At 42.0% G+C, this 24,699-nt stretch overlaps 1 protein-coding gene across 1 annotated transcript in view; it reads right to left on the bottom strand.

Annotated features, from left to right (window-relative positions):
• Positions 1–950: 950 nt before the first annotated feature.
• The window catches only part of BFAR (bifunctional apoptosis regulator), a 95,925-nt gene continuing 72,176 nt past the window's right edge, over positions 951–24,699 (bottom strand). The window contains exons 4-8 of the mRNA XM_073591081.1: positions 23,771–23,940; positions 13,989–14,133; positions 11,417–11,587; positions 6,482–6,684; positions 951–5,060 (exon numbers count right to left, since the gene is read on the bottom strand). Coding sequence (XP_073447182.1) covers positions 4,868–5,060; positions 6,482–6,684; positions 11,417–11,587; positions 13,989–14,133; positions 23,771–23,940 — 882 coding nt within the window. The 3' untranslated portion in view covers positions 951–4,867. The remainder of the gene's footprint in view (positions 5,061–6,481; positions 6,685–11,416; positions 11,588–13,988; positions 14,134–23,770; positions 23,941–24,699) is intronic.

Genomic DNA, 24,699 nt, shown 5'->3' on the forward strand with positions numbered 1-24,699 from the left:
TTACAAAACCACCACAGCTCGAGTAGAAAAAGAGCAAATGATGGCCTGTGTGCGGAAGCAGTGGCCTTTCTGCAGAAGTACCACATGCTCTCTGCTGTACCAGACCAGTATCTTTCCAATCAGCACGAAGCATAAGAATTACTAATTGCCAAGCTATAGGTCTGACTGAGGGTGTATTGGACTAATGCAAAGAGACCACTGCTTCCAAAAAGAGAACAAAAGCCCTTCTCTGCAGCATGCTGGCAGGGGACAGGCATTACTATTCAGGCTGTAGCCACTTAAGAAAAAAGACATTCTCCCTGGAGAATAGATGCTTAAGAGGGGATATTATAAGAGATAATATAGCTATATACAAACCTTTAAAAATGGGGGGCTCTAGCACTGGTAAATTATTTAGCCTAAGGACCCTAAAGAAGACAAGCAGCCACACAAGGTTGGACGAGAAGCAATCTTATACTACGTAAAGTTTTTTTTATTGTTAGAGGGGTAAGGATGTGGAACTCCCATCCACAGCTGGTAGTGTCAGCAAGGATTCTAGATTAAAAAAAAAAACAAACAAAAAAAAACCCCCCACACACACACACACACACAGGATGTGTTTCTCAGTGAACACAATGTACAAGGATACTGAAAATAGTAATGACAAACACAAACTAAGGTTGAACTGGATGGACTGAGGTCTTTAATCAACCTTACCAACTACGGTATAAGTTTGAACATTTTTGTTTTGATGGACCTGATACCAGACGGAGAAAAAAAAACAAAAAACAATGGAATGCATTACAAACACATGTAAACGAGCACGAGGAAATGCACATAGAATAAAAGGGACTGTGGTGTGAACTGGGGTGTGATGTGAGTGACCCAGTTTTTTTTCAGTGTGTTCCTTGTCATGATGTATGCAGAAAAAAAACCCCATCACAGCTTATAGAAAAAAGTAAAACCAAGAAGATGATCAAAAAGTTTTAATTTCACTTAAAGTAAATTTTTTAAAAATCTCAATTTTTTTTACCTGGAAGTACAAGCATACAAAAAAGGGGATTGTTAGGAACATGTGCAGTCACAGTGACAATACAGTCGAGTCACCCAAAATAAGTTCATTTCATTGGCAATAAATTATATATACATTCAACAAGAATGGAACACATTGCAAATACGGTATTTACAAATAATAGGGACTGAGTTAACAGTTTTACATATCACAATATGGTTACTGATGTCCAACATGGCTAACTGCTATTTTGGTATAACTGGATTATTTGACGCTATGAACTCATTACAAGTTTATGAAGACATAAGGATAATCACAAGGCCACTGCTCTTTTAGAATCGCTGTAACTTGAAAAGGGAATAAAATTATATAAACTAGAACATGGTAAAGATCGGAAACAAACCTGAGCCAATTAAAAGCAGAACTGCACTCACCTCTGTCTTTCAGAACTCCACAGGAGCTCCCAAACTAAAATCTCCAAGTATGCAAAAGTCAACTTCCAGCTTAGGAATAAAGCTGGCCATACTCTGATCGAATGTTGGCAAATTTCTGCTGATGGGGGGAAAAAAAATTATTTCTCTTGTTCCGCTAAGCAGGGGCCCAACAAGAGAAATCTTAACACCTATGACCAGCTTATTAAGAGTAAGGTGGGGGTTGCCAGAGCTCTGACTTCTGGGATTGGAAGTCTATATAAGCATATTGAGTGCTTTGGAACAGGTGTTCCATTCTATGCCTGCTTTCAAGTTCTTAGAACTGTTTCCCCAACTAAAATATGTGTGTGTAAACGGGTAAGGAAAAATACAAACGTAACGTAAAACACTTGGGGGGGGGGGGGGGGAGCTTGCATGCCAACTCTGATTCCCTAGAGATCCTGGGAAACCCTAAAACCTGTGGTGCTCAGTAGTGTAAATTTAAACATCCAAGGTCACTAAATCTAGCCTGTCCATTCCAAGCTCATGTATCTTACTACTGGGCAGGCTCAACCAATAGTAAGGGAAAGGAGGCAGTAAGGGTGGATCAGAGCCAGAGACTTTGGAAGCTAGTTTGTATTTGAATTGGTTTCGAGGGTCCCAGGGCATCAGAGTAATTGTTCATGCACCTGTAGGTAAATCTTTTCAGAATAAGTGACTTTACATTATTTGTTACTCAATAACAGTTTAAAGCTCTAACAAAAACACAGATTATCCTATATTTACTTTCTTTGCAATCAAGGTGATAAATATTGCATAACACCCCCCCCCCCAAATTGCTGTAAAGTAGTACAGCATATCTCCAGATCCTTAAAATGTATTTTTGTGTGCACCCCTATATTTCAATATACTGGCATAACAGCTAGGGCAGAAAAGAGGGAAATCTTTTACTAGGGTTGCGCCAATACTGTTTTTTTTTTTTCTTTTTAACCGGCGAGCACCAATACTTTCGGTCAAGTACTCACTGATACTTTTGTGGTGCGATTTAAGCCCATACAAAATAAACAGGCCCAAATTGCACTGCAAAGAATTTTAAAGGAGTACTGGCGATCTTCAGGATCTTTGCCCGGTAGATGGCTGCTGGATGCATGGGTTATATTGCTGAAGGGTCATCTTGCATGAAACAGGGAGGGTAATAAACTATTGAAAATGACTAAGATAATGTTAACTTTAATAAATATTAAATTGTGGAGAATGACACGGTAAGACATTTACAGAAAAAGCCAAATATGCATTCATATCATAACTTTTTCTTGTGGAAAATTTTAAGAAAGCCTAAAAAAATAATTCAACACAAAGGAAAAGAAATTTCAGAAAACCTAAATTATAATAGTTACATCCAAAGTCATTTAGAAAAAGAAAAAGGAGGCGCCTGGACATGGTTGCAGTGGTCTCAGAAACCCTGCTGTCAATGCAGAGTCCCAGGCTGTTCTAATAGGTAAAGCTTGGAACTGGTGTTGAATCTTGCCTGCTCCTTCCTGCCTCCATCACAATTCTGTTCGCCAGTTGAAACATCTCATACTGCCAGACCAAGAGAAATTTGTGGGGGACAGAAGGCAGTGTAGCTGATTTATCAGTGAAAACACCACATTTACTATTCCTTCACTAACATGAGCGCGCCACGCACTGTATATAGCCTCAGCTACATACAGTACACAGCACTGTGTTACACGTGTAAGATAATACCTTCCTCTGACACCCAGAATACAATTGCGTCAGACTGAGCGTTACTCAGGCATTCATAGGCAGCTATGTATTCTATCAATAAATAGAAATGAGTCGGATGCTGATGACATCACAAACTGAGATTCAGTCAATCACAGGAAGCTTTGTATTCATTGATGGAAAATAAAGCAGTCTATGAATGGCTGAGTGCCATTCAGCCCGATGCCATTTTGTTCCAGGTGTGAGACAGGAAAGTTTTGTCTCACACCCAGAACTCAATGCTGTATACAGCGGAGGCTACATACATTTTATACAGCACGCCAAGTGGGCGCACATGTTAGTGAGGGAAATGGTTTTTGCCAGCTTGGCCCAAACAAACTATTTAAGGTGAAAGTAAACCTGGACAGCTTTAAGAGCTGGTTCACTTGGTATAGCTGTTATAAAACCAAAACTCAGAGAAGACTCTACTGAAGAAATTAAAGGAATATTAAATTGAAACACAGATTTAATAAATTGCGGCTTATCAAATATTTTAAATGTGGTGGCTGCATTCTTTTGTTTTCATCTGGTGATCTGGCCAGTAACACATTAACAAGCTAATAAACTAAAGCTGTAATATTTGCCTCTGTTCAAATGGTCCGATGCCTGCAAGGTCCCTTGCTGGCATCTTTTCCATGGCCTGTTCAGGCACGAAATTTGAGTCTGCTGTTACAGGAAAGCTTTAGCCTGCCCATTCAGCCTATCTGGTCAGTAAGGGCCACCCATATCAAAGGGCCAACAAAACCGCTTGGGAGGTGGAAGTTTCAGAATTAAAAACCTAACATTAGCTTCCTCTCTGCTACTATTTTTAGGTATGGTCAAATAAAGTAACAAACTTTTCCCATTAAGTGCTAAAACTTCCCTAACAATGGGACAGGTATGCAATTTAAAATTTGGCAGCTTAAAATGTAAACAATATAAAGGATAGTATTTATAAAGGAAAAAACAGGAATTTAAATGCAATGGTCCAGTTGTAAATTACCCACATTGTGTGCTTGCGTTATCTAATTGCTACATTTGCCAGAAAAATATGTTTTTTGATAGTAGTTAGGTCAATGAATTATGCAAATAGCGCAAATAAAGAGTACTTACATTAAAAATGTTCAAGTTAGCATGAATCTAACTAAAGAAAAATGGGAAAAACACACAAAAATTATGGAGGATAAAATTATAAATATAAAACTTGTCATGTAGCACACAATAGTTAGGCATCAGTTTCTTATTGCAATTGCAGAAATGACAGGTGAGATCCAGCTGGTTGCTATAGACAGCACCTCCACTTTTCATGCCCTTATAGAACACCCTGTATTTCATTAAATCACTGCAAATATATAAACGGGTATAGAGTATTCAGACAGGTGTTTTCCACCTTTATTGCTTGGGTTTGATTTCCACAAGTCTTATAGCCAACGATCCTTTAATTCAGTGGTGCTGAATAAAATCACAAACATCAAATTCAGCTGCAAAATGCTTCTTAGTAAGCCGTGAACTGAAAAATCATACATCTCTTAATTACCATTCTCTTAAAAAAAAAAAAAAAAAAAAGTTAAAGAAAAACGCGTTGACCTCAATAGTGCCTCAATCTCTAAATGCCTTGAAAAGAAAATTACATCTCCAATCACACAGTGACTTTATTAAGCGGAGGCATTTTTTCTTTTAGTTCAGTGTTGTGACTCTCGCCCAACTCTGGCCAGGAGTACCTTCACATTACTTGAGTTTCCAGCCTGCGGATTTTTTTTACTACAAGGTCGATGTTGATGATTGGGTTAAAGTACAAGGCCCAGTAGAACAGACAATTGCAAATAAATTGTGGAATTAAAGGCCAAAATATTGCAACAAAAAGCCCCTGCGTTGACATCTTCCAAAAATGACCCCACATGAGGCGAGGAAAAGACCTAAAAGAGAATGAAGAAGAAATAACTCAGCTAATGTGATAAAAACTCAATTACAACTTGTACATTTATTTTGTGCGGAGAGTGTAAGGGCTCTTTCACACGGGGCAGATCAGTCATGATCCACCCCGTGAACACCCGCTTGCTCAGCGGGGATCGCTCCGCCGATCCCCACTGAGCAGGAAGATGACAGGTCCATCGCTGCACACTGTGCAGCGGCGGACCTGTCAGAGCGTGGCTCTCCCCTATGGGGAGGGGATCGGATGATGACGGACCGTAGTGTCCGTCATCACCCGATCCGATAATGGATGGAAAAGTAGGGTTTTCCTCCGTTACACTTTTCGGATCGGAGCGGGTCGGATGTCAGCGGACATGTCACCGCTGACATCCGACGCTCCATAGGGATGAATGTATGTCCGTTTTTCATCCGAAAACGGAAGGATGAAAAACGGACATACGGATCGTCCGTGTGAAAGAGGCCTATGGGAAAAACTGTGCTTTAATCTGCAACTCTGCTATTTAGATTCAGTGGGTTCAAATCCTCCTAAAAGTCTATTTTCCCTGTTGCTATGTTTTGTAAAACAGATTTCCCTATTAAGGCAGAAGGGCCTACGGTGAAACTGACAGCTTGGAACAACAAAAGGATGGTGATCTCTAGAAGAAGTTGCAAAGACATATTTTTGAATCGGCCTTTCATTTCTCAACCATTACTACATATTTTTGGGAAAAGGCAAAAAGAAGAACTCAATTATAAGGCTACATTTATTAATAAACATGTAATTGTATAGAAGTGCAACTTTTCAAGTTGCATAACCGTTTTGTAGAAACAGGTTTGGAAGGAAATTCTTGTTTTCGTATTTGTAACCTTCAGCACAGGTACCACTGCAATTCACAAGAAGAAGCTCAAGTGCAATTAAGATGTATATTTGAAAGTAATGTTTTTTTTCCTGGCTAGGTTTCTTCTTTAATTGTCATTATAACTAAATGCTATGCTAGCTTTGCTGTTTGAAGCAAGTATGTTAATCCCAAGACTGGCTGGGCAAAGTTACAAATTTTCAGACAGTCAGACATTTCACATGCATTTTAACTGTGCTGCCTGCCTAGTGTTTAGCTTTAAAGGTTTGTTCACACCACTTGCAGAGTAGGAACATGTGCGCTTTCGTGCACAACATAGGAAATGCTCTGCCCTCTTCAGACATGGGTAAGTGCCTTTAATTCTTAGGACATTCCCAAGCATCTAGCAAATGCAGGCGTGTGCACCGCCACCAAATTACCTGCTACCGCAGTAAGGGAAACATTGTGAGCTACCTGTCCATGTGTTTGATGTACATGCAGTGATGGTATGCATAAACTAGAGATAGATGTTTAAAAGCTTTGGGGCTTCTCATGCTAAGGAAAGCAACAGATTAGCAGTTGATGCATACCTCAGTTGGCTTGTTGACCACAGCCTCCAGAAAGAGAATAATTCCAACACTGAAAGCAACATGGCATTTACGATTATAAACCGAGAGGTCCAATAATGAACTTCGAGCCAGTCCCAAGCAAACTCAGCAAGAAGTTGATATGGAAGAAATAGGTACTTAACAAGAAATTCACGCCACTGGGTCCATGTTGGATCTTGGAGATCCTGTAAGAAGCAAGCAAAATGTTGCCAATATGCAACAGCAAGAAAATATACAGAAAAGTAGTAACGTGACTTTTTAGCCTTTTTGATCCAAATCTTCTTTAGGTCTCTCAAAGGTCAGTGTAATTTACTTAATATGCCCATATTGGGTCAGTAATGTCTTAAGCATCCCCACCCCTTTTGTAGCAGTGTGACGAGGAATCCCCGTAGCTGTTTGGACCAAGAACAACAGCTGACTTCCGGATTTAGACCCAAATCTAGTTGTGAACAAATGCAAACTCATCCCTAGTTATGAGGTTACTACCATGCTTGATGCAGCCCAGTGTTTTCAGATGTGGTACAACCTATGCTTGGTACCCAGAGTGCCACCGGGTAAAGAGCTATGCCACAACAAAAGCTGTAAATTTTGTTTCTATACAAGCTATTTTCTAGCAGCAACTGATGGTTAGCTACAAAATACAGTTATCAGTCTTATTATGATCAGTATAAAAATAATAAATAGTTAATGTTAGTGTCCAAGACATCCTTTAATAAAACTAAGACACCACATTATTAGTGCTAATATCAGCTTACCCGCTGTCTGGAGTTGCCACGCAATGCACTTAATGCTAAAGAAACCTGTAAATAGATTACACAACATATATCCTTCACTGCCCCTACTTTTTGGTAACAGTGTATCACATTTCCAATTCCTTTTTAACCAAATTCAGCAGATAATTTGCACAAATATTTTCTCTGTGTCAATAGTTACTTTGAATGTAATATTTTCATAATTACCCAATTAAGCCAAGGAAACAAAAATTACTATGAGTTTAATTGCTGACCCCTGAAGATGCTGTATTTTTGTCACAAGGTCAGGCCAGGAAGGTATCAAATCATTTTTGCAAAATTTAGTAAGCAGGCATGGGCCACAGCATCTCACCCGGACACTGTCCAGACAATGAAGTGAGCTTATATACAAAAATAGGATTAAAATGAAAGCCAACACACATTTGGATTTTATGCGCAACAATACTGAAGTTTTTTTCCCTGGTTATTCAGATAAGCAGCATAGTAGATTCAATCTCTAGCTTATTTACATAACCACATGCATAAGATATGACACGGTTTTTATTCATATTTTAAATAGAAGCCGCTTTCTGCAGTTAAAAACCATAGGGCTGCAAAGGTCACCCATGAAATTGTGTCGTTATCCAATTAAAAAAGGCTAACATTTTCTGTGCTACTCAATTGACCTCTCTCTACAACACAATATTGGCAAACAGCAGAGATGTTCTGACATCCACCTAAGAAATAAGCAACATCTTGAAAGTTGGACCTGGAGACTTAATAAAAGAATCGGATGTTGGCGTTTGTGAAGGCTTTGAACAACTGTGTGCTGCTGGGAATGGATGAGTGCTTGAAAGGGGATACCTCCGTCGCACAGAAATCTTGCCAGTTTCCAACTACTGCAGAAATATAGAACTCTCAGGCGGAAAATGCACACTGAAAATGTAAAATTACACAATACTTGGAAAGCTACAGTTTACCCATATTTTCTTCTATGCAGCAGCATAAAGACATGAAAAGTATATAAATGGATGAGTTTACATTACAATTAGTCTTCAAATGAGACCCCTCTTTAAAAAGGGCAAGTTCACTTTTTAAAAAAAACAAAATGCAATTTTTTTTGCAGGGAAAAAAAAAAAAAAAAAAAAAAAAAATCATGCCATGCAGATTGCCAGTGTGAGCTGTCTTCCCCATACATTGTATGGCCAGGCAGTTAACACTGACAGGAAGACTCAATGAACTACCATAGTGCTCAACAGCGCCGTAGTAGTTCATTGAGAAACACAAGCTGACAGCCACAAAAGAGGTTGGTGCTTGTACTTCACACACAAAGTTGTGCGGAGCCCTGCATGACTGCACCATTTTCAAAAAGCGACAGCTAGTACAGGAAACATCTCCCCATACTGCTGTCACAGGGAGAGGAGGAGAGGAGGGAACGGCGAGTGGCTGAAGCAGTGGGAACATGTTACATCCAAAAGGTGAACATATCCTTTAACAAGTACATGAAATTGGGTCTAGTATCTGGGCTTTTGTGTGCATCTCTCTCTCTCAGATTTATGACCACCCATCATAACCCCTTGAGGCATGGAAGATAGGTCTATTATAACTACCCTGTAAAGAGAAGAGATCCCAGTCAATGGCTGCATGCCCTTGTGGTGACAACTACAGGCTTACTGTTGTGATTGAAGAAAAAAGTCCGGACAGCCGCACACCAGGAGAATATCATCCAACGAAATTTCTTTATTGTAAAATCAGGAACAAATCATGTACAAAGCACCATGGATAGAATGTACAGATAATCAGCTAACGTGTTTCACGCTCTGCAGAGCGCTTACTCATAGCTACAGGCTTACTATGGAATCTATTGCCCCTCCTCTACACTGAAGCCAGCGATGGGAGCCGATCATGTGACCGAGTGCCATCAGCATAGGTAAGAATATACATCTTTCATTTACAGGATAGCTGGAACAGGCTTAGAATGGGGATGGGAACAGGTTTAAGTATAGTAAGTATTTGACTGGACTTCTAGTACATAGTGCCTAGTACACAGGGGCCGAATGGCATCGGCCAGTTCAGTAAAAACTGTCCGACAGTCGGGCCCCGTGTGTACTGCAGATGGTCAGACAGAAGGCAGCCATTCGGTTTGCCGATTGGCTCCTGATCAGCGATCTCAGCCAATAGCTGAGATTGCAGACCGGAGTGTTCCGGGCAGGAGTCCCCATTAGAACACAATAGAACAGCAGGGGAGCTCGCTGTACTAACATTGCATGTTAGTACAGCAGCTCTTTTTCCGTTCAGCCTTGCTGGGCTGAACTGAAAAAAAAAAAAAAAAAAAAAATAGTGTATACTAGGCTTAAAGTGGATGTAAACCCAATGTCATCCTTTCTAAACTACTGCCATAGGGGTTAGCTATAAGGATATACATGCCTCCTGCATGTATCTTTACCTGTCAAATGTCTCCCCTCTGTCTGTTATGAGACCCAAAAAACTGCAGATTCTGTGGGTGGGTCTGTTGTCGTGATGTCAGTAGACTCCCCACCCACCTCTACACTCCCCTTGTCATAATGCATTTTCTCCCGTGTATTTCTTACACTGAACTTCTGCTATGATCTCTAACATCCAGTGAAAAGACAGGAAAGTAACCACATGACTTCAGCATGCCAAATCATGCTGAGGTGTGAAACAGCCAATCCTTGCAGAGCTGCTGAAGAAAGGAGTGGGGGTGGGAATTAAAAAATAATGCATGTCTTAGGCTAGTTCACGAGATATGTAAAATCACCTGTCACTCACAGCAAGGGGGAGAATTTGACAAAGTTTTTCTATGTTTGTCAAGTTTTATCTCACCGAACAATAAAAGGATTGCTCAGAGCTGGATTAACTCTTTGGGGCAAGACTGGGCTCAAATGATAGGAAATCGTATACTCTACATTATGAAATAAAAAAAAAAAAAAATTGGGGGTTTACATCCACTAAGTCCGGTAAGTTGTGAGGTGGGACCTCCATGGATCAGGTTTGTTTCTCCAGCACATTCCACATATGCTTTGCTTGGATTCAGAACTGGAGAATTTAGAGGCCAAGTCAACACCTAGAACTACTTGTGTTCCTCAAACCATCCAATTCAGAATTCATCAGAACAAGCCACCCATTGAAAACAGCATTAAGTTTTTCAGCAATTTGACCTACAGTAGTTTTCTGTTGGATTGGACTATACAGGCCAGTCTTTGCTCCCCACGTGCATCAACGAGCTTCGGCTGTCCATGACCCCGTTTAAGTTTGACGTTTTTTCCTTCCTTGGGGCACTTTTGGTAGGTCCTGACCACTGCAGACCAGGAACATCTCACAAGAGCTGCAATTTTAGAGATCTGACCAGGTGTCTAGCCTTTACAATTTGGCTTTGTCAAAGTCGCTTAACTCCTTACACTTCCCCATTTTTTTCTTTAATACATCAACCTCAAGGACAACGTGCTCACTTGCTGCCAAATCTATCCCACTCATTTTCAGGTGCCAATGCAATGAGATTATCAATTTTATTCACTTTAGTGGCTAGTGGTCATAATGTTATGGCTGATCTGTGTATAAACCGATTTTAGCCGAAATATATATTATATATACTCTAAGGATTAGGTGGAACGGTGTCTGAGAAGCTGCTGCATGAAGAATGCTATATAGCCGATTCAGGTGGTCCATCCTTGCAATGTTGTCAATGTCTGCCAAGGTTCATTCAGGCTGTCAGTATTTTTCTTTTTTCCTGGGTGACCAGATTTTACACTGGGAGAGGTAAATTTCTGCATGCACTGATTTATGCTGTAAATATTGCTCTGTGATGACAACGCTCAGCTTTTGATAGTGCAGTTTTTCTTTTCTTTTTTTTTTTTTTTTTTTTTTAATTATGGTGAATACATTGTTTTACCTGCACTAATCAGTATACTTTGCTCTTTTGTTTTGGACCCACCTATGAAAAAACCTGGGATCATAATCTAACCACTGAAATACTCAATTTGGTGACATTTTATATCTTATGCCAGACTCCACTGCTGAACAAAATGAAAAAAGTGGGATTTTCTTGTTAAAAAGGGAAATGAAAGGAGTCTAATTGGAGACCAAACATGAATGTACCCAGAAAAACCAAAAATTACATAAACATACACTATAGATTGTCAAAATGGAACATGCAAAAAAGACCTACTATAAACTTGGTGATGAGGTCATCTTCATTCTCCTCCTTAAGAGGACATGTTGTATGGATGAAAGGTAAAAAGCTATCTGTGTAATCAAACAAATACATGTATAACATGCTGAGTCGCGGGGAGCTCTTGAGTGCATATAACAAAAAAAGGGATTTTCCAGGGTTGACAGCCTAAAAAGAACAAAATACAAAAAAGATTCAAATAAAAGCATTTTCAATGAATGCATTTTAAAAAATAACTGCTCAAAACTTTGAGATAAAGCTTGACCACATATTGGGCATGCTTTACTATAGGAGTAGATGTGTTTTACCCATCAAAGCAAATGTTGGTAAATAAGATAGGATTTTTGTACTTACCATAAAATCCATGTCTTCAAGTTTACATAAAGAGGAAGTAAACCCTGGAGGGTTTTACTTCCGCTTTGTTTCCCTGCAAAGGTAAAGCATAATGGGCTACTATGCATCGCATAGTAGCCCATTATGTGTTTACTTACCTAACACAGGAGCCTGCGATGTCCCCGATTTCCTCACTGGCAGCGAGCGTCCATTCCTCACCCCTCTTCCTTCTGGGGCCACGAACTCCGGCTCTGTGACTGGCCGGAGTTGCGTGACGTCACTCCCGCGCAGGCTTACCTGTAGGTGAAAGTGGTCTGTAAGGGTTTACAACCACTTTAAGGACATGGGATTCAAAGAAAAATGGGTTATATACTGCAACCAACATAAGAATTTGGCCCTGGCCAAAAAACCCCACTATATTCCCCTAAGGTTTGGCAAACTAATATCATGCCCTTTGCAGGTTGCAATGCAGGGACAGCTAGAGAAAACAAGGATTTGAAAAGAGTTTATAAACATTTGTCAGTAGGGTGCTTAAAAGAGAAGTTAGACCCCTTTCACACTGAAGCGATACTAAAACAGCACCGGAGGTTTTTGCGGTGCTTTAGGGGCACTTTAGCAGAGCTTTTTGGGCGCTAGTGGGCCGTTTTTTTTTTTTAAATCAGGTGACCTTTAAAAAAAAAAAAAACACACACACACGTTTTGCGGCTCTTTCAAAAGCGCTTTTCAGGTCAATGGGCAGAGGCGTTTTTGGAGCCCTATTTATAGTACTCTAAACCTGCCCCAAAGATGCTGCTTGCAGGACTTTTTTTTACCATCCCGCAAGTGCACCGCCCCAGTGTAAATGCACACATTGAAGTGAATGGGAGGCAGTTTTCAGACGCTTTACAGGCGCTATTTCTAGCCCTAAGATGCCTGAAAACTGCCTCAGTGTGAAAGGGATCTAAGGGAATTTTTTTGCAGATTCATACTTACCTAGGTGGATCCAGCATTGGTCCGATGCTGCATGTGTCCCGACGCCTCTGCACTGACAACCGAGCAAACACTGCTGATCGCTTGGTTTTTAAAGCTTCGTGAGCAGAGAGCTGTAGACTGTCAGTCACAGCTCTTTGCTCTTCTCCCTCCTTGCTCACTGGAGCACTGAGCTGTGGAGGGGCGGAGCTGCTGTTGCAGGCTCTCATCAGCACCTGGTGAATCCAGACTCCGTGATCAGGGCGACATGGTGCCTGGACTGACATTGGTAATGTCAGAGAGCAAACTTCAGTGTGCTCTCTGCTGAAAACAGGTCACAGGAGTTTGAGAGCAATAATTCTAATGCAAGACAATTTTAAAGCATGACATGTTAAGTATCTATTTACTTGGTGTAACATCTTTCAAAAACTGGAGAAATTTTCCAGCATAGAGGGAGTCCTAGCAAATTTGACAGACTCTGGGGTGATTGGTTGGCGGTTCCGGGACTTGCTCCCACAAAACTGGTAATGGATAGGATCTTTGGTTAATCTGCTTTTAGATGTGTGGTACAAGTAGTCCATACTCTGTTTATAAGGATTACTTTATTTTCTGCTATTTGTCTATAAAAGTATCTATTGTACAAGATTACGCTTTGACTGTGCTTGCTATAATGTACCGTATTATGTGCCTGTTTGAGTCCGACTGTTGACATTATGCTTTATGGTTGTAACTGATGTATAACTGCGTCAAATCAGAAACGGCGTTTTGTTAATTTGACGCAGTTATACATCAGTTACAACCATAAAGCATAATGTCAACAGTCGGACTCAAACAGGCACATAATACGGTACATTATAGCAAGCACAGTCAAAGCGTAATCTTGTACAATAGATACTTTTATAGACAAATAGCAGAAAATAAATATATATATATATATTTTATTATGTTTGGGCAAAAAATACTGATTTAAACAAAAAGTTCCAGCTAAGGCCTGGACTTCAAGTGGTCAAGAAACAAAAATTTTTTTTTTTTTTCTTTACCTCATTTACTTTCAGCTATAAGTACTAGCTAGAGTCCAGTACTGGGCTAAAGAACTGAAATAAGCTCATCCTAGGCATGCAATTTGTGTGTGGGAAACCCCAGAAACACAAGCTCCACCAACATTTAACAATCTGCAGCGGTGACGAAAAAAAAAAAAAAAAAAACCCACCTCGCAATGTGTAAAATATTGCATTAGGGTAGATAACAATTGCAAAACATGATTTAAAAGCAATGAAAAAAATTGTACCTTATATTCCCACAAATTCTGAGGTGGTTTGACTCCCAGGGTTTTGACTCTTTCCAGCTCCATGATAATGGCTTTTCTATGACTGTTACTCTCTATGCTGTATGGCTCTTTTGAGAACTCATCTTCTGCAATCGTGAGCAGGAGCCTGTAAAAACATCATAGGAGATGGAAAGTAACACAACAATAAAGCAATGTTTTAGATAATGCTTTACGCATAAGAAACTTAGTAAAGCTTACAAAAGTTATACATTTACAAGCCTAAAATGATTTAATAGGATTTGTTAAAAATTGTTTGAAATTTGAATGGGTAAATTATAAATGTTACCCCAATACAACTAGCATACCACGGTGGTCACTAGGGATGAGCCGAACACCCCCCTGTTCGGTTCGCACCAGAACATGCGAACAGGAAAAAAGTTCGTTCGAACATGCGAACACCGTTAAAGTCTATGGGACACGAACATGAATAATCAAAAGTGCTAATTTTCAAGGCTTATATGCAAGTTATTGTCATAAAAAGTGTTTGGGGACCTGGGTCCTGCCCCAGGGGACATGGATCAATGCAAAAAAAAGTTTTAAAAACGGCCGTTTTTTCAGGAGCAGTGATTTTAATAATGCTTAAAGTCAAACAATAAAAGTGTAATATCCCTTTAAATTTCGTACCTGGGGGGTGTCTATAGTGTGCCTGTAAAGGGGCGCATGTTTCCTGTGTTTAGAACAGTCTGACAGCAAAATGACATTTTGAAGGAAAAAACTCATTTAAAACTACCCACGGCTATTGCATTGCCGACAATACACATAGAAGTTCATTGATAAAAACGGCATGGGAATTCCCCAAAGGGGAACCCCGAACCAAAATTAAAAAAAAAAAATGACGTGGGGGTCCCCCTAAATTCCATACCAGGCCCTTCAGGTCTGGTATGGATATTAAGGGGAACCCCGGCCAAAATTTAAAAAAAAAAATGACGTGGGGTTCCCCCTAAATTCCATACCAGACCCTTCAGGTCTGGTATGGATTTTAAGGGGAACCCCGCGCCAAAAAAAAAAAAAAAAAACGGCGTGGGGTCCCCCCAAAAATCCATACCAGACCCTTATCCGAGCACGCAACCTGGCAGGCCGCAGGAAAAGAGGGGGGGACGAGAGTGCGGCCCCCCCTCCCTCCTGAACCGTACCAGGCCACATGCCCTCAACATTGGGAGGGTGCTTTGGGGTAGCCCCCCAAAACACCTTGTCCCCATGTTGATGAGGACAAGGGCCTCATCCCCACAACCCTGGCCGGTGGTTGTGGGGGTCTGCGGGCGGGGGGCTTATCGGAATCTGGAAGCCCCCTTTAACAAGGTGACCCCCAGATCCCGGCCCCCCCCCTGTGTGAAATGGTAAGGGGGTACATAAGTACCCCTACCATTTCACGAAAAAAGTGTCAAAAATGTTAAAAATGACAAGAGACAGTTTTTGACAATTCCTTTATTTAAATGCTTCTTCTTTCTTCTATCTTGCTTCATCTTCTGGTTCTTCTGGTTCTTCTGGCTCTTCTGGTTCTTCTGGTTCTTCCTCCGGCGTTCTCGTCCAGCATCTCCTCCGCGGCGTCTGTCTTCTTCTCCTCGGGCCGCTCCGCACCCATGGCATGGGGGGGAGGCTCCCGCTCTTCTCTTCTTCTTTTCTTCTTTTCTTCTTTTCTTCTTCTTTTCTTCTCTTCTTCTTCTTCATTTTCTTCTCCGGGCCGCTCCGCAATCCATGCTGGCATGGAGGGAGGCTCCCGCTGTGTGACGGCGCTCCTCGTCTGACAGTTCTTAAATAACAGAGGGGGGCGGGGCCACCCGGTGACCCCGCCCCCCTCTGACGCACGGTGACTTGACGGGACTTCCCTGTGACGTCACGGGGAATGCCACAGGGAAGTCCCGTCAAGTCACCGTGCGTCAGAGGGGGGCGGGGTCACCGGGTGGCCCCGCCCCCCTCCGTTATTTAAGAACTGTCAGACGAGGAGCGCCGTCACACAGCGGGAGCCTCCCTCCATGCCAGCATGGATTGCGGAGCGGCCCGGAGAAGAAAATGAATAGGAAGAAGAGAAGAAGAGAAGAAAAGAAGAAAAGAAGAAGAGAAGAGCGGGAGCCTCCCCCCCATGCCATGGGTGCGGAGCGGCCCGAGGAGAAGAAGACAGAAGACGCCGCGGAGGAGATGCTGGACGAGAACGCCGGAGGAAGAACCAGAAGAACCAGAAGAGCCAGAAGAACCAGAAGATGAAGCAAGATAGAAGAAAGAAGAAGCATTTAAATAAAGGAATTGTCAAAAACTGTCTCTTGTCATTTTTAACATTTTTGACACTTTTTTCGTGAAATGGTAGGGGTACTTATGTACCCCCTTACCATTTCACACAGGGGGGGGGCCGGGATCTGGGGGTCACCTTGTTAAAGGGGGCTTCCAGATTCCGATAAGCCCCCCGCCCGCAGACCCCCACAACCACCGGCCAGGGTTGTGGGGATGAGGCCCTTGTCCTCATCAACATGGGGACAAGGTGTTTTGGGGGGCTACCCCAAAGCACCCTCCCAATGTTGAGGGCATGTGGCCTGGTACGGTTCAGGAGGGAGGGGGGGCCGCACTCTTGTCCCCCCCTCTTTTCCTGCGGCCTGCCAGGTTGCGTGCTCGGATAAGGGTCTGGTATGGATTTTTGGGGGGACCCCACGCCGTTTTTTTTTTTTTTTTTTGGCGCGGGGTTCCCCTTAAAATCCATACCAGACCTGAAGGGTCTGGTATGGAATTTAGGGGGAACCCCACGTCATTTTTTTTTTAAAATTTTGGCCGGGGTTCCCCTTAATATCCATACCAGACCTGAAGGGCCTGGTATGGAATTTAGGGGGACCCCCACGTCATTTTTTTTTTTTAATTTTGGTTCGGGGTTCCCCTTTGGGGAATTCCCATGCCGTTTTTATCAATGAACTTCTATGTGTATTGTCGGCAATGCAATAGCCGCGGGTAGTTTTAAATGAGTTTTTTCCTTCAAAATGTCATTTTGCTGTCAGACTGTTCTAAACACAGGAAACATGCGCCCCTTTACAGGCACACTATAGACACCCCCCAGGTACGAAATTTAAAGGGATATTACACTTTTATTGATTGACTTTAAGTATTATTAAAATCACTGCTCCTGAAAAAACGGCCGTTTTTAAAACTTTTTTTTGCATTGATCCATGTCCCCTGGGGCAGGACCCAGGTCCCCAAACACTTTTTATGACAATAACTTGCATATTAGCCTTTAAAATTAGCACTTTTGATTTCTCCCATAGACTTTTAAAGGGTGTTCCGCGGCATTCGAATTTGCTGCGAACACCCCAAATTGTTCGCTGTTTGGTGAACTTGCGAACAGCCAATGTTCGAGTCGAACATGAGTTCGACTCGAACTCGAAGCTCATCCCTAGTGGTCACTCCACACAATTACTAACAAACATTTAACAACTAAATGTTAAAGAAAGCGAAACATGATTTCTCGAATATGCAGAAGGCATGTGTGCCTAACCAACTTGTGGCACTGCACACCATTCACGATGGTGCAATGGCAATAACTTGGAATGGCACCACACGCACATTGCCAATAAATGTGCGCTGGACAGCAACTCAATGAAACAACAAGCATTGCAGTGGGTCAACAAATAAAGGTCCAATTTCTGGGGAGCTGAGGTAAGTGCTAGCCAATTATGAATGGGCTGCCTAATGTAAATGTGAAAAAAAAAAAAAATGTATGCACTGCACCTCAGCAGTTAGGTATGCACCCTGCCTAGATGCCTATTAATACAAGAAAATAAAACTAAAAACTATAAGAAAACAAATTTAATGATAATCTTTCTGCCTTAATCAGAGAAACATATAAAAGAACGGATGGAGGAGGGCAGTAGGTTGGGACGTTTGAATGGAAAACAGAAGCAAAAACGCGTTGGCCATAAGAAACCAATACATTATCACTGATAGTATAGTCAAGGTGCATTTAAAACAAAAAGGTATCTGGCACCACGCTGTCAGTTGCAGATCTTTAAGTCTTGTAAGTTGCAAGGTGAAGCCTCTGTGAACCAGACTCGTTTAGTCAAGCACATCCCAGAGATGCTTGATTGCATTGAGATATCTGGAGGCCAAGTCAACACCTCAAACTATTTGTGAACCATTTTTGCAGTGTGGCAGGGCACATTACCCTGCTGAAAGAAGCCACTGCCATCAGGGAATACCATTTCCATAAAGGGTGTGTACTTAAGTCACCAACAATGTTTGGATCGGTGGTACATATAAAACAATGCAAAAAGCCTCTGCCAGTTACCTTCCTTCCATACTGCATCCAGTGCCATCTCGTGCCCTGATAAAACGATGCACACTCACTCAGCCATCCAAAACATGACTCAGAAGACCAGGCCACCTTCTTCCAGTGCTCCGTGGTCCAATTCTGATGCTCATGCGCCCATTGTAGGCGATTTTGGACATGGCTAAACATGGGCACTCTGACTTGTCTGACTACACAGCCCCATACAGGACTGATGCATGGTTCATTCTGACACCTATTGGAATCAGCATTAACTTTGAGCTAAAGTAGCTCTTCTATTTTATTTGGACTACATAGGCCAGCCTCCGCTCCCCACGTGCATCAGTGAGCCTTTGCTGCCCATGACCCCGTCTCTGGTTTGCCAGTTTTCCTTCCTTGTGTATAGACTAAATAGAACTCATGCTAAATGGAATAGTATCTATTTCCATAGCAAAACTGAAAGACCCTAGCTGCCGACTCGCTCACCACCCTAAAGAGAGCCGGCCTCTCCAGATGCAGTGACTGATCTGGATGGGCCATTTTCTGAGGAGGAACTGTTAGGTGTCTTCTCTGCGCTCAAATCTAATAAAAGCCCAAGCAAAGACAGATTTACGACTCGGTTTTATAAAATTTTTTCAGGGCCTTCCTTCTGCTTTCCTTACCTAGGCCTACAATGTAATCTCTGGAGACACGACTTTCTCTGCCCGAGCCTTAGAAGCTCACATCACAGTTTTACCCAAACCCAGCAAAGATTCGTCATTATGTGGTAGCTACCGCTTTATTTCCCTCACGAATATCAATATATGCATTTTTCCCAAAATGATTGCTGATCACCTTACACACCTCGACCAGGTCTGGTTTATACCAGGTCGGGAAGCCCCTGATAATACCCCGAATACCATCTCTTTAATTGAATATGCTCAAAAGCTTAGTCTGAAGACTTGCCTTGTATCGGTGGACGCCGAAAAAGCCTTTGACCAGGTTCACTGGGAGTTTCTCCGAGCTACTCCACACCAAAAATAAGATTGGGATCTAACATTCTCCAAAAAATGCTGGCTCTATACACCAAGCAAGAATTCAGAATCCTCTCAGACCCAATAATTATTCAAAACAGAACTCGCCAGGGATGCCCCCTTTTTTATGTTCTGACCATGGAACACCTTGCTATGGCCACCCGCAATAACCCAGATATTAAGGGTATTGAGGTTGGTTCCCATCATTACAAATTGTCACTCTACGCAGATGAGCTTCTTTATATCTCTCTTGCCCACCCCCCCACCCCTTTGCTAATGAAGGAATTTGCAGACTTTGGACTTGTGAGCAATTTCAAGGTCAACTTTGATAAAACGGAGGCCCTTAACATTTCTTTATCCTCCATGTTCCAACTCCCATTTGAGTGGCAACCTCTAGCCATTAAATACTTTGGTGTTCATATCCCTGCTACTCTTTCTAAACTGTCAGATCTAAACTACACACCCTGATCACCCTTATTCGCAACTGTCTTAAATCTTACGATAAACCTTTTATCTCTTGGTTTGGTCGTATGAATGTCATTAAAATAGACATACTGCCCAAATTGCTATATACTTCTCGAACGGTCCCAATCGCTCCTCCCTCTGGATTCTTTACTTGTGTTAACACACTGCTACGTAATTACATGTGGCAACACAAAAAACCCAGGATTCAGCGCTCCACCTTCTTTTTGCCTAAATCTAGAGGTGGGGTGGCTTTACCTCACATACTCCCTTACCATAATGAGTCTTGCTTTCTCAGAATCCTTAATTGGTACCATAGCCGGTACTCTAAATTATAGACAGTCCTAGAAAATGACCTCACTCCTGACATCACATCCCTACTATGGACTAACCAAAAAGAGACCACATGCGGATGCCTTACCCCTCCTGGTGGTTTCTACTCCCCGTGCTTGGGACTCTTATGTAGGGTAAGGGTTTACTCACATCAAGACCTGGCCCATTATCACCGCTATTTGAGACTCTTGCGTTCCCTCCTACTCTTTATCAATCCCGTTTTCTTATTTGGAATAAGGAAGACAAACCTATACTTCATCACACCCTGCAGAATGGTACATTGTTCACAATGTGACAACTGCTGGGGTCTTGTCATAATCAGGCCAGGGCTTGGTTGGAATTTTCTCAACTCCACCATTACCTTGCCGGTTATACACACACACACACACACACACACACACACACACACACACACACACACACACACACCTGCTCTAACCAGACCACTTACTGATTTCGAAAGCTTGCTAATTCAGTATGACAGGCCGTTACAAGCCTCATCTCTTATATACCAAGTTTTGCTGAAGACCACCCCACCACATGGCCCATCATTCATTGCTGAACAGGAACTTAATATTCCAAGTACTTATTTTGACTGGGATAAGATACTGACATTTACTTATAGGACCTCCATATCTTCTAGAGCACAAGAGCGCAATTATAAGATCCTCGCCAAGTGGTATAGATGCACTACCACTTTACATAAAATAGACCCGTCCATTCCAAATACCTGTTGGAGATGTTTTAAGGTCCCAGGCACCATGACTCACATTTGGAGCACCTGCCCGCTTATAACTCCTTTCTGGGACAAAATATTTCTCCTCTACTATGATTTAGTAGGGGACAAAGTTGATAATTCTCCTCTCATTACTGTGCTTTCCGTGATGCCCGGATCCTATAACAAAAAAAACCCCCCAAAAAAACAAAAAAAAAAGTCTTCTCCGACACTTCATGACTTCGGCAGGTACTGTTACTGCCAGGGCGTGGCGAAAACTGTTACCTCCGTCCTTTGTGGATTGGACCTGCGAAAATGGACTCTAATCGTCATCTAGAAAAGGTTGATCTCTTGGGAGAGGGATACAATTGATGATTACACCTTAACCTGGTCAGTCTGGAATCATTTTCGACATTCCTTTAAAATTTGTCTCCTATCTGTAACCTCCTTGGCACAATATTTGTTATCCTTCTTAGATGCCTGGTTTTGTTTCCCTTCATAGTGCTTGGGTTCCTTCCCATTCTCTCCCCTTTCCTCACCCTTCTTTTTTTCTCTTTTCTTCTCTATTTTGTGCTCGTCTACCCACGGCGATTGGATTTTTATTATGTTACCTATTCCTATCCACACTCGTCTAGTTTTAACCCAATAGTTATGATGTAAATACCCTCGGGGGGACTCACTGTTGTCCGAGATACTGACAAACCTCTCCTGATGAATACCCTCCAAGGTCTTCTATTCTGCTGATATAAGCATTCTGCTGAAACTTCACTCCATGAACCTGTTGGATGATCACTTACATCCCCCTTATTAGGGTGGATATGCTCCCTTGTTTTCTACCCATCAGGAAATCACCAAATCGTACTCCTATTTGCTGTATGTACTAGTTACAAGACTTACTATTACATACACTGTACTGATTACAGATCCTATCTTGAACCTCTTGATCTTGGTGAGAGAGATAGAGAAAATGATATTATATATACACACAGTGGGGACGGAAAGTATTCAGACCCCCTTAAATTTTTCACTCTTTGTTATATTGCAGCCATTTGCTAAAATCATTTAAGTTCATTTGTTTTCCTCAATGTACACACGGCACCCCATATTGACAGAAAAACACAGAATTGTTGATATTTTTGCAGATTAAAAAAGAAAAACTGAAATATCACATGGTCCTAAGTATTCAGACCCTTTGCTCAGTATTTAGTAGAAGCACCCTTTTGATCTAATACAGCCATGAATCTTTTTGAGAAAGACGCAACAAGTTTTTCACACCTGGATTTGGGGATCCTCTGCCATTCCTCCTTGCAGATCCTCTACAGTTCTGTTAGGTTGCATGGTAAACGTTGGTGGACAGTCATTTTTAGGTCTCTCCAGAGATGCTCGATTGGGTTTAAGTAAGGGCTCTGGCTGGGCCATTCAAGAACAGTCACAGAGTTGTTGTGAAGCCACTCCATTATTTTAGCTGTGTGCTTAGGGTCATTGTCTTGTTGGAAGGTAAACCTTCAGCCCAGTCTGAGGTCCTGAGCACTCTGGAGAAGGTTTTCAATCAGGATATCCCTGTACTTGGCCGCATTCATCTTTCCCTCGATTGCAACCAGTCGTCCTGTCCCTGCAGCTGAAAAACACCCCCACAGCATGAGGCTGCCACCACCATGCTTCACTGTTGGGACTGTATTGGACAGGTGATGAGCAGTGCCTCTTTCTCCACACATACCGCTTAGAATTAAGGCCAAAAAGTTCTATCTTGGTCTCATTAGACCAGAGAATCTTATTTCTCACCATCTTGGAGTCCTTCAGGTGTTTTGTAGCAAATTTCATGGGGGCTTTCATGCGTCTTGCACTGAGGAGAGGCTTCTGTCGGGCCACTCTGCCATAAAGCACCGACTGGTGGGGGGCTGCAGTGATGGTTGACTTTCTACAACTTTCTCCCATCTCCCGACTGCATCTCTGGAGCTCAGCCACAGTGATCTTTGGGTTCCTATTTACCTCTCTCGCCAAGGTTCTTCTCCCCCAATAGCTGTTTGGCCAGCTCTAGGAAGGGTTCTGGTCGTCCCAAACGTCTTCCATTTAAGGATTATGGAGGCCACTGTGTTCTTAGGAACCTTAAGTGCGGCAGAATTTTTTTTGTAACCTTGGCCAGGACTGTGCCTTGCCACAATTCTTTCTCTGAGCCCTTTAAAAATATTGACCGTGACAATAGTCTCAAAGTATACATATAAAATAATATGTTAAGTGCTCCAAAATAAGGTGCTTCTGTGGTTCAAGTGCCACACTCCCCTCTTGTGACCCCACTCACCAGAGTTAAATGGACCCTCAGCTTTGCAGTCTGGGGTCAATAAAGCTGTGATCTAAAAGATTTGGTGTATGTGAAATGGACTCTCCGAGATGCTTCCATATGGGTATTCATATGGATGGACAGAGGTAGATAAATCATAAAACCAGAAAAAAGACAATAGTGAAGTACCGCTGGTGAGTGGGGTCACAAGAGGAGAGTGTGGCACTTGAACACTTTATCCAGAAGTACCTTACACTTTAAAATAAAAAAAATTATATATATTGTCACGGTCAATATTTTTTGAGCACATTATCAAGTGGTTGTTCAATATTCTGCTAGCGCTGTTAATTCATGTATTCAGTTTTCCTTTCTTGGATCACTCTTGATAAGTCCTGACAACTGCAGACCAGAAACATCCAAAAAGAGAAGCTCTGACCCAGTCGCCTAGCCATTAAAATTTTGGCCCTTCTCAAAGTCGCACAAATCCTTATGCTTGGCCATCAACTTCAGGAACATGTTTACTTGCTGCCAAATATATCCTACCAACTTTCAGATGCCATTGTAATGAGATAATCAATGTTCTTAACTTTACTGGCCAGTGACTATAAAGTTATGGATGATCTGTGTATATGACAAGGTAGCCGTCAAAGGTGATTGAATTTACTAGTGAAGAAGAAAAAGTTAAAAACTATGCTCTCTTACCTTCCATTCACCCTTCCCGACAAAAAGCGTTCTTTATAATGTGAAGCCCACGGACCCAACTGCTCAAGCCAAAGCACTACTTCTTCAGGCGTCCATTTAGAAACTGGCTTGTGAACCAAGAGGTCGTGTTCAGACTCTCGACTGCTCCAGTGATACACTAGTAACACAACCTGAGAAGTAAATTTTAACAATATGTGAAAAATATGTGCATCATTACAGAATTACAGTGTGCTCAAAACTTGCTTGAAGTACGTTTCACATAAAAAACAGCAAAGGTTTTTTCTTTTGAAGTGGGGAGAAAAAAAAAAAAGGGAATAGTAACTTCCTAATGATAATCCCAAGGAAAGGGAACCAAGGGGGTTATGACTATGGTGAATGTCAGTAAACAAAAACTGTAAACCTTCAACCAGGTCTAGCTTAATTGTGTTAAAAGAATTCCAGGTATGGCATTTTTATAAATCTACAGTACAATGGTGCAACTTTGACCAACACAACAATGCATAAACCAAAGAGGTGGAGATCTACCTGAACATGGGAGAAGATCACCAGCCACGGTGTCGCCTCCTCACACCCGATTTAAACCTCTAATTGCCGTACTACCATGTCGCAATTGTGAGCATTGTGTGCTAATCATGGGTTTAAACCAGGTGGTACTGCCTCCTGTCAAACACACCTGGATCACTTTTCAGAAGAGAAGCAGTGCCTTGTGCACTTGTGAATGAAACCTTAGTTGCATTTGAGAGCTGCACCCTTAGAGCTCGTTCATTAAAAGTGTGTTTTGGGGGGGTAAAAACCCTGTGGTTGAGTCACAGTTTTACTGCCTCCTATCCCTACCCGCTTCAGCTGCTGAGACAGCAGCCAAAAGGTGTACACATGCTGAAGCAGGAATTAAGCCCCTGTTGCTTTTGGTGGGTGCTACCCCCTGCCAA

Source organism: Aquarana catesbeiana, linkage group LG06, assembly GCF_042186555.1.
Source record: "Aquarana catesbeiana isolate 2022-GZ linkage group LG06, ASM4218655v1, whole genome shotgun sequence".
In the NCBI taxonomy this organism is placed as follows: domain Eukaryota; kingdom Metazoa; phylum Chordata; class Amphibia; order Anura; family Ranidae; genus Aquarana; species Aquarana catesbeiana.